General features: G+C 39.7%; 1 protein-coding gene across 3 annotated transcripts in view; it reads left to right on the forward strand.

Annotated features, from left to right (window-relative positions):
- Nucleotides 1-12,645, forward strand: part of FARS2 (phenylalanyl-tRNA synthetase 2, mitochondrial) — a 251,353-nt gene that overhangs the window by 143,094 nt on the left and 95,614 nt on the right. For all 3 annotated transcript variants that reach the window (XM_072853239.1, XM_072853238.1, XM_072853240.1), the window contains one exon: nt 5,385-5,545. In XM_072853239.1, coding sequence (XP_072709340.1) covers nt 5,385-5,545 — 161 coding nt within the window. The remainder of the gene's footprint in view (nt 1-5,384; nt 5,546-12,645) is intronic.

The following is a 12,645-nucleotide window of genomic DNA, read 5'->3' on the forward strand; positions in this document are numbered from 1 at the left end:
CTTCTTGCTAATCTAGTTTTCCTGTCCTCTCCTGCTCTGGTTATCCATTGCTCCCTATCAGAAACGTTTTCCTCCCAGCTCTTTGGCCTGGTGAAATATTGGTAAAATGGTAGAATTTATGTTAATTACATATTAGAAGAAAGTTGAATCTGGTGAATGGCTTCCCTGTCTAGAATTTTTTTAAATAGGCTGTTCCTTTAGTATGTACCCAGCTATTTTGGTTATGGAACAAAAATAAACATACATATTAAAAACTCAATCAAAGCCTTTAAAGTTCTTTTGCTTAGTTTCCAAGTGGAGCAAACAGAACAGATTGGTCTGACCCAGGAGACAAAGCTGTGGTCTCAAAGTGACTATTATTGTTAGAAAATTATTCCACATATGAGATTTAGAAAGATAAGTTATTTTTCCACAGAATAGGCATAATTGAATGTTTACTTCTTTTCTTGAGTTCTTGAGGAGTGGCTTATTTAGCATGCATAGTCTGGAACTCAAGTCCTTATTTTAGGAGGTAATTTAAACTGAATTGCACACGGGAGCCTGAATGCATCAATTTAACAGAGTTAGAGAATAATATGACAGTTTTGATTTTTGCTTTTGCTGAAGAGAGCAGTTCAGAAGGAAACTTCAGTAAACTTTTTGGTCTCAGTTGCTTAACATCCCAGCCACCTGACCTTGCACTTTCAGAAGCTCTTCTGTATTAGACTGACACCTTAGTATTTTTTTTTCCCATGTAAAACCTTTGACTCCCAACATACAGGAGTTTTATCTGAAGTAGGAAATAATTTAAAATTACTTATTTTTAACACAAGTAAACATGGTTTACGTCATTGCTGTGGCCCTCACATAGAATATGCATTCCTGGTCTCTAGCAATAAGTAAATATTTATTTTGCAGAAACTCTTTTTCAAAGCCTTGTTCATAAGCTGTCCATTAATCACATAGAGCTCAAATGTTGGTATAGGTCTTTGTTTCAGGAATTTCTGATGCTTTCTGTCAAGTCATATGTACATTATGTCTATAACTTACTTCCTACACAGTTAAAGCACTAATTTATTTTATAAAACATGATGTGTAGTCTGTGTATCCTTGAGAATCTGTTCACCCCTCTTCCCACCATTTTAGTTCCTCAGTTTGCTCCGTTAACAGCCATGGTTTGGTCTGAAAGCAGGAGATCAAATTCAGGCCTTTGCTTCTGGAACTCATCCCAGCTTTCAGCTACACACACTTTGCGTATATTCATTTTTGGGCATTTCGTGAAGAACACCTTGTATGCAGGCTGTTGTATGCTCCTGACTTTGCCTCAATCCAAGATCAAAATTTAATTTCTTTCACTTCTCAGTAACTGCTGAGTATAACAATTTGAAGACCCAATTTAGGCTCTATCAAAAGAAAGATTTCTTTATTGGCAGTTTTACAGGAGTAGCGAAAATTGTTAAATAAAAGCTAGCAGAGATATAAAAATAAGTGTGACTGAAGTGTATAACAAAAAGGTTTTGTCAACCTGTTCCTAACACTACATTGCAAAATATGTCTTAAAAATCTTGTACAGTGCAAAATGTCTTGCCTCACACTCCTTGAGAAGGTAAACATTTCTGTCTGTGGGTATTTCTGAGGGTTCAGTGGGAATCCATGAGTTCTAGCAGGTATTAAATATGCCTCAGTGAGTAATTACGAAGCTTCCTGTCCTGGCTGATCAAATTTAGCTTTAATTTAACTATGTTTTTTGGAGAATGGCTTGATTGGTCTACATTTAAGTGTAAACTGATTCATCGGGGCTGGAAGCTTAAGAGCAGGACAGATAGATGTGACTTCTCAAGGAGGATAAGGACTCTTGAGCTCCCCTGTAAGACACAGCTGCAATGATGCAACCTTCTCCTGGAGTCAGATTGGACTGTCTCTGCCCCCAGTGTGGGAAGACAGTCAAACTGTTTTATCCTTTCCTTTTCCATCTTTGGCTACCTGACATGCAAAGCTTCCAGCAATTTTCTCCTGGTGGGTAGTCAAGTTTTTCACGTGAGGCAGCAGGAGCCTGGCATCGTACAAATCTTTGAGGGCCAGTTGGGGAAAGCTCGTGTGTCAGGAAAGCTATATCCATTGGGCTATGTTATTTCAAGCAGTGATGCTATGATTGCCCCACCAGGTCCCTGGAATCTGCCGCTTTGGCCAGGTCTCCTCGTCAGAACCTCAACCTGTTTTTTGCCATGTTTAAAGCTATTCTGTGTTCGTTCTTTCTGTCATGTTGACTCACATTCACTTGACTTCTTTGCATACTACTTGCCAAAATTCAGTGTATTGAAACATATATATGTGCTCTGAAAAGCTTTGAGTGCTCTCACTCAACAGAGTGGTTAGCTGCACATTTAACTTTTAAGCCATGTGGTCATTTCCAGTCAGAAATGAGTTTAGGAGTGTGCTTTAGTCTTGTTGAGTTCCCCAAGGTAATTCTTCAGATGCTTTAAGTCAATCATATCTTTAAATGCTGCATTGACTTGGAGCTTTACGAAAAGGAAGTGGAAAAGAGATCAGAGCCAAAATAAATGAAGATGTGGAGTGCAGTGGAGATTTGCCAGTGCTGATTTGAGGAGGAATTCTAGTTATCTGCATTTTTCTTTTTCTTTTCTTTTCTTTTTTTTTTTTTTCCTTCTCTGAGTAGAGGGAATTCTTCACTGATACGGCTTTGACTACAGACACTTGAGAATTTTGTGGTCTGAAGGCTGATAATCATACAAGGATCATCCAGAAGACCAGTTCTGCGAGTATGTGTTTATTCATAGCTCAGGTGACAATGGTCTGAGTTGCTAGGCAGATAGCTGGGTGAATAATTTTTTGTCTGCTACATAGTGCAAAAAAGTGTGATGTGTCCCAGTCCTTAAAAAAAAATAAAAGAAATTGCTGATATACAATCACAGCATTCATGACAGAATTAAAATGCATAGCAAATCAGTTAGGTATAAATATTGTACATTAACCTCAAAGTGTGAGCAAAGAGTTGCAACGAAAACCATTCTTATATCAAAATAATAAAAAAGCACAAATCTTAAATGTAAAGCTCTGCCTATCGGAATATACACCCATTCTACTGATCTTCTGTCATATCTGGGTTTTTTTCCCGTCCGATCTACCAGTAATCATCAGTAAAGTGGGGAAGGAGGATCACCATCCTGTATCATGTATACTTGAATGAGCATTGAATGAGTGAATTAATAACACTGTTGCTTAACCTTTGTTAAGGTCTTTAGGTTTCAGGTTTAATGCCTTTGTTGAGATTAAGCAGTGGCCGTTCAGAACCCTCATGGATATTGCTCCAGGTGCTCAACTTTACCTCTGGAGGAGGGGGTGGATTGTGTTAATCAGTCTACAGAAATGTCCATATGTATATGAAAGTCTGGCACTTTTGAAATTAATAGGAGTTTTGATACTGAGGCAGGAATTGATGATCTAAGAAAGACAAGCTGGAAGTTTGGGGAAGCAACACCACTGCAATGAGTTATATTCTCTTTTTCATAGCCATAAAAATATAATTACTTTTATGTACTGGAGTATGGAGAGAAATAGTACTTTCAGCTTGGAAAAGAAACAGTTTATAGTTTACACTTAAAGTCAAAGCTCAAAATCTTTCCCAAACACCAGTTTCAATACATTCTGTGTAGTCACTATCCTTTTTCTAAAACTAACTCAATCGACAGCAGCAAATCATACAGTTCTTCATGTAATGTAGCATGGATTGTAGGTTTCCAAGGTGAGGTTAGCTCAAAGCCTGGTGGTTGGTCTAAGCATACTAGTTTGAGCAGCTCTGTCATGAGGTACCTTTTGAGTTCACACCCAGGCCTCTATTTCTTAGGACTTGCACAATTCAGCTGATAAACTGTCTGCTTTCAAAGGTCAGAAAGTGCGAAATCTTGCCTATGAGCACACGAGAAGGGACAAGGCAAAATATCCATACTCCTCTGAGGAATACTGTTATACAGTTGACCAAATTTCTGTGGCAGTGCAATACTGCTGAGATAGCAGATGAGGCACGGATGGGTTCTGCTGGGGACTTAGTATTCCGGGTAAATAGGCAGGTTCAAATTAATTAAAAGAATCAAAGTGATGACTGTGTTTCTTTTCCCAAGCTTGTTATGCCTGCCTCTATTTAAACAGGACTCTGGACTGTTTCGTCTCAGCATTGAACGTGGCAGCATACCTCAGGATGTCATCAATGCCCAAATAATGGGAGCTGTCTCCTTTCTGATAGCAGAGACAGGGGTCAGAAAGAAGACTTTTGCCTCCAGCCTCCTGCATGGTGATGGGGAAGCTTCCGAGTTCAAAATTTCCAAAAAATTAGAGTTTAAATTAATACTGGAGGAGGCGGGTATGGCCGTGGTCTAGCTGGGTAGCTGTCAGATGTACAGTGATATTATATGACTCAGGAGCATGTTGCCAGTACTGATGGTGAAGAGTAAAGTCTGTCACACCTGCACGCATCCTTTCAGCATAAGTGCGTTTATTTAGGCATTTGTTTAAGTTTTAAAAAACTCTGAGCCTTTTCCAGAGCTGCTGGGCTCCCAGCTTATTTCAAAATCAGTAGGATGATGGCTAAACATGGAGTGGGTTCCTGGTGTTGAAAAAATCCCTGTTTAATGACTCAGTCCTCCTGCCCTGTAAATGAAGGAAGGTATGAATATTTACTTTCCTGACAGAAATGTTGCATCATTAATATCTGTACAGCTCTACTGTATTAAATATTCTTGTCTTTTTATATATAGTGCTGCATAAAAGAGACTTGTGTATGTGGGAGCAGTGGCTTGTCCCAGGGGCAGCAGCCCAGGAGTTCCCTGGTTGGAGGTGTGATGCTAATGCAACAGCACCTCACACCCCATTGCTCTGTTTCTTCTAGATGCCTCAAAAGAGACAATTTTGATCCTTTCAAATGTTGGCAATGATGTTAATGCTGCAGAGGCTTGGCCTGGTCTGTCAGCCCAAGTGAAATATTCTGAACAGGAAATTCATGTTTACATGTTGTATAAAACAAAGCTGAGTCAGGTGTGAAATGGTCAGCTCTAAGGATAGTAAAGGGAAGCGGAGTATAGCGTTATGCAGCATTTCTCAAAGCCTGTCTGAAACTTTGGACACAAATTGCCAAGGGTGCAGCGTTATTTTATTACCACTTTTGGTTCCTGGACTCAGTGATATGCCCAATCTTGCTGCAGTTTTTGATGGAAGTAGGATCTGTCCTGTAGTCTTTAGATCTTTCATTTGGCAGTTACTTGTAGGCTTTTCTGTCTTGCCACTTCATCTTTTTTTTTTTTCTTGGTAAATAGGTGAACATTTTATCAACAATTTTTCATATTGTGAACTTAAGCTCTTGAATTTTTATCTTGTATGTTTGTTTATTGCAGCTGGTGCACAGGATAAAATTGGCTGGGCATTTGGCTTGGGTTTGGAGAGGCTGGCCATGATCCTGTACGATATCCCTGACATCCGACTGTTCTGGAGTGAAGATGAACGCTTCTTGAAGCAGTTTATTGTGCCTCACATTTGGCAAAAAATAAAATTCCAGGTAAAATAATATATATATGATAATTTTCTGTCAGTAAGTAGTGTGTGTAGCCCTAGAGAATATCACATAATTAAAATTCTGTGCCATTAACAGATTACGTTTTAAAGCAACAGCTTTCCAGCTATCATGATTCTCTGATATACTGCAATAAAATCCAGCTTTTGATGATAACATTTTTTTCAGCCAGATGATGTTCTGAGTTGCTGCTGATACCCAGTGAATATCTCTGTTCTGAGTAATACTTAAGCATATGTTTAACTTTTAAATTTATACAGAATAGGGATTGATTTAGGCCTGTTTCTGGTTTGGGTACATTCCTGAATTGTGTCTGTAACTCTCTTTCATTCTAAAAATGTGTTTGATGCTGAGCGTTCAAATATTGTGCTACATTCCCAATTTTTCCCATTGTTTTCACTCTACATTCATTGAAGTCAATGTGAGTTGCATTGTCAAACTTTGGCAAGATGCTTTGTGAATGTGCCTCGTGATCTTCAGTGTGTCAGCCCTTTCCTCCAGGTGATAGTGGGGGGAGAGTGCTGGCTCAGCTTGTATTTCTTTTGTAACTCTACTGAGGTGATTTTTGTAGTTGGAAACCCTGTCTTACTTTTCGTAGTTGCAAAGTAATCAAGCATAACTGAATTGAGTGGAAATGCTACTTCCATAATATTCTTCAGCGTGAGCACGTGGAAGGTTCAAGTCGGCTGGTACCACTGGTCTTTGGGGGAGTTGAGCTGACATAGCTGTGTAGATGCTTGACGAAGTCTGAAGTACTAAAGCAGCAAAATGCTTTTTGCTGCTGCCTTTTACCATTTTCCTTGCTTCGTTTGTGAACAGCTTGATTATGTTTTTTAAGAATTGAAAATATAAAAGGGGAAATCAACAGTGATAATGCTCAGATGATATTTGGTCAGTTTCCACATCAAATCAGTAGCAGCATCCATTTTTTAATTCATGGCAATTCTGGCACATCTTCTCTGGTAGAGTGAAAAAGTCAAAATGGTGTTTGGATAGGTTTGGGGGATGGGTTGGGGTTTTTTGGTTGGATTTGGTTTTTTTTGGTTTGGTTTGGTTTTTTGTTTGGGTTTTTTTTGGTGATACTGGTATTGGGGTATTCAAATTGTAGTTATCACTTACAGAAGGAAGACAGGTTTTTGCCACTATTCCTGAAGGTGGGTCTGCCTGTAGGTTTCCCTGATCTCCTGCAGAATGTTTGTTGTTCTTTTCAATAAGGAGTGCTCACCTCTCCTTTTTTAAGCCCATATCTTTCTGATTGGCATTGCTCCTGAGGAGCATGGATTGTGGTTTGCTTTATAGATTGCAATCTGATCTCCGATGGAACTAAGATGAGATTTCTTGCTTGCTTTAAAATTGTGGATCTAAGCCTGAAACTGGTATTAGCAGTAGATTGGGTTTTTGGGGAAAGGTGCAGATTGTCAGAATGATACGGTCTGATGTTGACCATGAGCCAAAGAGAGGGCTGGGTATCTGGCTTCTCTAAGTTGCATATCATTTTCACGTTCAGCTTCAGATAAAGTCAGGTGTAGTGAACTGATCTGAAGATGACAGAGGCATAGGTTACTGTGGATAGGCTCAGAGGAAAGGACATGGTTTATAGGAAGCTAAAAGTGAAAGAAATCTTTTTTTTTTTTTTTTTTTTTTTTTAAATTGGTGCTGTTTGGTAACCTTAGCTGAGGAGGAGTCATTGGGAGCGCATGGTTTTGCACTGTTTTGCTGGGTAGCTGTCTGTGTCATCAATAGGAGAGTGGTGACAAGGTCTTGGTAGGTCTTTAAGCATTTCTCCTTGCCAAGCAGTGTTGCTTTCAGCTGGCATTGGTTCAACTTGGAACAAGGAGAAAAGTTCTACAACCCAGAACTGATGTTGTAGAGAGAGTCATGAAGTTGAGGCTTGCTGGATGAAATACATTTTGAAGTAACATGAATCAGGAGGTATGATGCAATAGGTGGGGGACTTCAAGGAAGAGAAATTGTCAGCTGCCACTGTGCTCTAACTTGGACCAAAGGAAAAGACCAGAGTAATATTACCGGGCCATTACCTACTGCTTTATCACATTAATGTGTTGGCAGTTGTTGTATCCCAACAAACAGGCCAATTAAAAGTATACAGATTGGGAGAATGAGGGGTATGGGAGAGGGGCAGCAGAGGTGGAAAGATGGATTATTTTCAATCTTTTCTTTTTCTCTTCTGAAAAAAGGATATGGCCAATGTTTTAGAAACAGATTTTTGCTCTGGTATCAAGCACTTCTTAGGGACCTTTTATCTTTTTTTCCTTTTTTCCTTTTTTTTTCTCCCCCCCCCCCCCCTTTTAACACATACAGACATACACCCCACTTGGATGTCCCATCTTCAGTTTTGGTAGAATAATTCTCCCTAACTCTTAGTTTACATTTTTCAACTCTGCCTCTGAATATAAGATACTAGAGGCAAGCCTGGTTTTCTGTTTAAAAGGAAGTCTGTATCCAGCTTTCATCTGGTATCTTACATTGAGCTTTTTTAAGCTCAATACTGTGCATACTTCTAGTACATACTGGTATTGCTTTTTAAAGGGTTAATGACCTTTCCAATTAGAATACTGTGAAATAATCTTTGATGCTACTGTAAGATGGTGGGTGATGGGAGTTAATAAGCCAGTTTTTCTTTCTTTCTGTTCTGTGTTATTTTTCAGGTATGATGTAAAACCAAGTTAGCAGACCTTCTGCACCTGTCTACTTTCTAAAGAGTCATAATTAATGAATCACATGGTTTATTCATATCATATTTAAAAGAAAACTTTTAGCCTGTCTGCCAGTGTTGATGTTGTAAGAAATCTCAATGGATATTTAAAAAGTGTCAGATTTTCTGCATGCAAGGCCATGACTGAACTGAACCAAGACAGACTAGGTGTTTTGAGAGCCTTTCATTACACAAATTAAATCCTGCAGCCTCAGAAGGCCTGGGTGAATGTCCATCCTTTATGTGCTTAACTGAGGTAGACCTCTCAACCTTTGGATACTCCCCCCCATCCTTTCTTATAATCTGAATATTATCCACCAACATAAATATTTTTCTTTCTGTTCATAAAAATGTTCTTCAAATACATTAAGTCCACACTACACAGCAGTAACCTTTAATAACAGCTGGGCTAAATATACTCTTGTTCAAAAATGGAATTTAATTGGAGCATTTTCTTGGGACTTAAAGTATATGTTTTGTGCCTTTTAACAGCCTGAATGTGTCAGACTTTTCCCTGTGTCATCAGTTGCTCAATATATGTGTGTAGCCTTCAGTAGGTCAAAAAGCTGCTGGGAAAAGCTGACAGTGCTTGTACCATTGTGGCCACTCAGCACAGCAGTGTTAGAGTGCTGCTCCCCACAGATCAGATTATTGCATTGATTTGGATTACCAAATTGCTCTGGCTATAATTTGACACAAGCCACAGCAGTGTGGGGGATCAGAGGCTGATAACTTGCCTTCAGTCACTTGCGTAGGGCTTCTGCTCAGGCTGTGAAATGAAAAGCTGAGGATGGACAGGGCAGGAAAGACTAAGCACCTGGAGGTGTAATATAATAAAACAAATGGCTTGGATCCTATCTAGTACGCCGTGTTACATCTGTGTTCGTCAGGGCTCTGAGCATAGTTGAATGTAGTCGCTTTCCAGTTCATGCTGAGCCAGCATTGTTACAAAAAAAAGATGTGTCCATGGGCTGACAAGTCTCAAGAAAAGGTACAAAACTTAAATGACATTTAGGGAAGGAAGGCACTCACAGTTCAGATGAAGTGCGGTGTGCCCAGAGGTGTTGATTAAGACAAATGGGCTCTGGCGGCAGGATGGTTCCTGGAACCTCCATCATTTCACTGCCATGGCGAGCAAGCGGCATGTCATGTCAATTCACTGCTGATGCATTCTCGCCTCGCAAAGTCACTTTCATTTGATGCTGCTGGCAGCTGTGGCTGCTGTTGTTTTAAATAATTATTTATTTCAATTGCAGATGAGCCTTGTGGCCTGGACTGAGGTCAAGCAGAAGCACGTTTATGCTGTTCTAAGGGAAGCACTGGTACAGACGGAATCTGGATCAGATTCCTAGCTAAACTGCAGACTCCCTGTGTGAGAATATAGGAGTTGCTTTTTTCTTCTTTTCCTCATTTCTGCAATATCTGTAATATTCTGCAATATCTGCAATAAGCCTAGCACCACCTGCTTTTTACCACCTCCTTCCGTCATCTCCGGGGGCTGCTCCTTCCTTGTATCTGCTTGGCACATGCAGTTTCTCCAAACTCAGTTCCTTCATAATAACCTGTTAGCTTCAATACTCAAAATAACAGACTTTGTAACCAGGATCATTCTGATTGCACCAGGATAGACAAAGCTCCTAGACCAGCTCTGCTGGGAGAGCTGAGGGGCAAGTAACCTTTGGCAGTGGAGTGAGGAGAGTTGACAAGCAGCTTGACTTGACACTGTTCACCTCTTGCACAGCTGTAGCCAGAATGGTGTATGTGGCCCTAACCTAGGAGACTGTCTCTGCTTTGAAAAGTGAACAGTCGAAGTTAGCAGAGATGACAAAAATGTGTCTTCAGAAGGATGTAGTTGTGTGGAAAGATGTGATTCATTATACGGGAAAGGAAATCAAAGTGGGCTCATCTTTCTCCTGTGCAAGATAGCAACAGCTGGGCCTCACTCACTCCCATTTGCCTTTGCTCAGTGTGCCACAGGAATTAAGCCCCTATTGTAATGACAAAGGATTTATCCAGTAGCCCAGTTTGCACTATTTGCTATGTATGTGAGCCCTCTTGTTCACTCAGTTACACAGTACAACTTTTTTACCTTACTGTGCACTTTTCAGTTTTCCGAGACGGTCATCATCCCTGTGCATCTTTCCTGTGCACATATCAGATTGTTGCTGGGAGACGTACAGCTTGTCCTGAAGCTTTAGCAGATGCTGAAAATAAAATGCACTGGCAGGTCCAAGGGACAACTTTTGCAAATGAAACCACCTTAGTCTATATCCTTTATTCCATGCTTGAGAAGGAGATCATCTAATGTATAAGCCAGCCATTTCAAGCAGTTTGATCTTATTACATTCACTGCACAGGGTGGGTCTGTCTGATCCATCATTAGTATGCTACTCCATATAATTTATATTTATCTTCTTAGTCTGTGATTAGCTTTATTTTCCAATAAAAAAGTAAATAGATTCACTGGCTGCTACATTTTCAGATATTTTTCATCAAGATTAGGTAACTCCATGCTTAAATGGTTATTCATTTATTATGTTTCCTTTCTAATAGTGCATCTATTAAAGGCAAATACGCAACCATTAGTATGTAAATTTAACTTGGATGTCTGAACAAATGAGGTACAGCCTCAACTGTGATTTATTGTCTAATTAGTTTTACTGTAATTGAAGATATATAATGTGTGTGTATGCATGTGAAGGTACAACAGAGAATAGATTATGGTGTAGCATAAACATTTTATTGGCATGACTTTGGGAAGGTTGAATTTCTTATGAGTGACTTATGTAGATCACCTTAAATGAACGTCAATAAAACCTTTACAGTGCTGTATATCATCTCAGGTTTGTCTGTATACTCTGCAGAACATTGTGAAACTCCTGTTTTTTAGTGTTGGATAGCCATGGAAAGAAGGCAAAAATACGTTCTTCATTGTGGAGATGCTGCACTAAACTGCACGATTGGATTAGAAATCACTTGATCATCAAGTCTTCTCTCATCAGGATGTTATATCTCGTATCATTTGTAGCCAGTGCTGGTATTGAAGCTCTAGGAACCTGAGCCCTCTGGCCCCAGTCAGGCAAAGTACTGAAGCACATGCTGAGCTTTAAACTTGCGAGTAGTCCCATTTAAATCAATGGGATAGTTCCTGTGCTCAGTCAAACGTAACCTAAATGCTGGAATAGTTTCAGGTCAGAGATCTCTGTACTTCCTGGGATCCAACTGAGAGTGATCAGCGCCTTGCAGGGCTGGAGCAGAGGAAACTTTCAAATGGCTGTTATAAGCAGTAAGAGTTTAATCTGACAAAACAAAAACTTAATTTGCAAAATCTTTGATCCAAGCCAGTTCCACTGATCAACACTTAGGTAAAGAAAGTCAACAAGCAGGCATCTGCAGAGTAAACAGGACTTGAATTCCCATTCTCAACTAAAGACAATTGGCAGAAAACACAGGAAGGAAAGAAGAAAATAGGGGCTCCAAAATGAGGAGAGAGAGAGAGTGTATGGACAGTCACATGAGATTGGATACAAGAAAAAACAAACCACTGAGATGAGACAAAGTAAGAGGAAGGTAGAAGAGAGAAGAGCTGTACTTTGGGCATTGGGGGCAATATGAAAAAGTCTGGGGACAAACAGAGAAAGTTTAAACAAGATGGGGGGGCGGGGCAGGAAGAGGAGAAAGACACAGAAAAGGAGAGTAGGTTTAAGGCAAAAAACTGTTGAGACTGATGCAAAAGTCTTTTTCTAAATCAATCAGAAAGTCTTCCCAGACTTTGTACTGTATACATCTGCTGTTGATCTCCTTTTGAAAAATCAAGAAGTATGAGTGACCATAAAAATTATGACCACAAGCCATTAAAGCAATTCTGTACTTTAAAGTATTATCATCAGTCTCAGGGTGGGGGGTGGTGTTGAAAGCAAGGAATGTGTTGTCTGAGAGTAATGCTTGAAACATTCATAGCAGCTCTCCAAAACTCAGGCATACCTCAAAAACTGAAGAGGAGTGATGAAATCTGGTATATCCAATGCTATCCTATCCTAATTTAGTTTTGTGAACTTTTAAGTCCAGGTCTAAAAAATAAGCAGCTTACATACCAGTGAACTGCAAATGAATAACATAGTGGCTTTTCCATCATATGATATAGTAAACAGATGCTCAGACACACATGCAGTTTCACTGGAGCACAACTGGACCTGTGTGCTCAGCCTTTCAAGGTAATGAATTTTCCAAACACATTCAGTGCTTTCTTTCTCTGGCTATTCTTAGCTTTTTATTTCCCCAAGTAAAACATGAGTGAAGATACTTACCACAGCTACTGGTTCTATAGACTGTCTGTCTGTCATTTAAAAAAGAGGTTGTGTCTGACACT

The sequence above is a fragment of the Ciconia boyciana genome, chromosome 2 (genome assembly GCF_034638445.1).
Source record: "Ciconia boyciana chromosome 2, ASM3463844v1, whole genome shotgun sequence".
NCBI lineage: Eukaryota > Metazoa > Chordata > Aves > Ciconiiformes > Ciconiidae > Ciconia > Ciconia boyciana.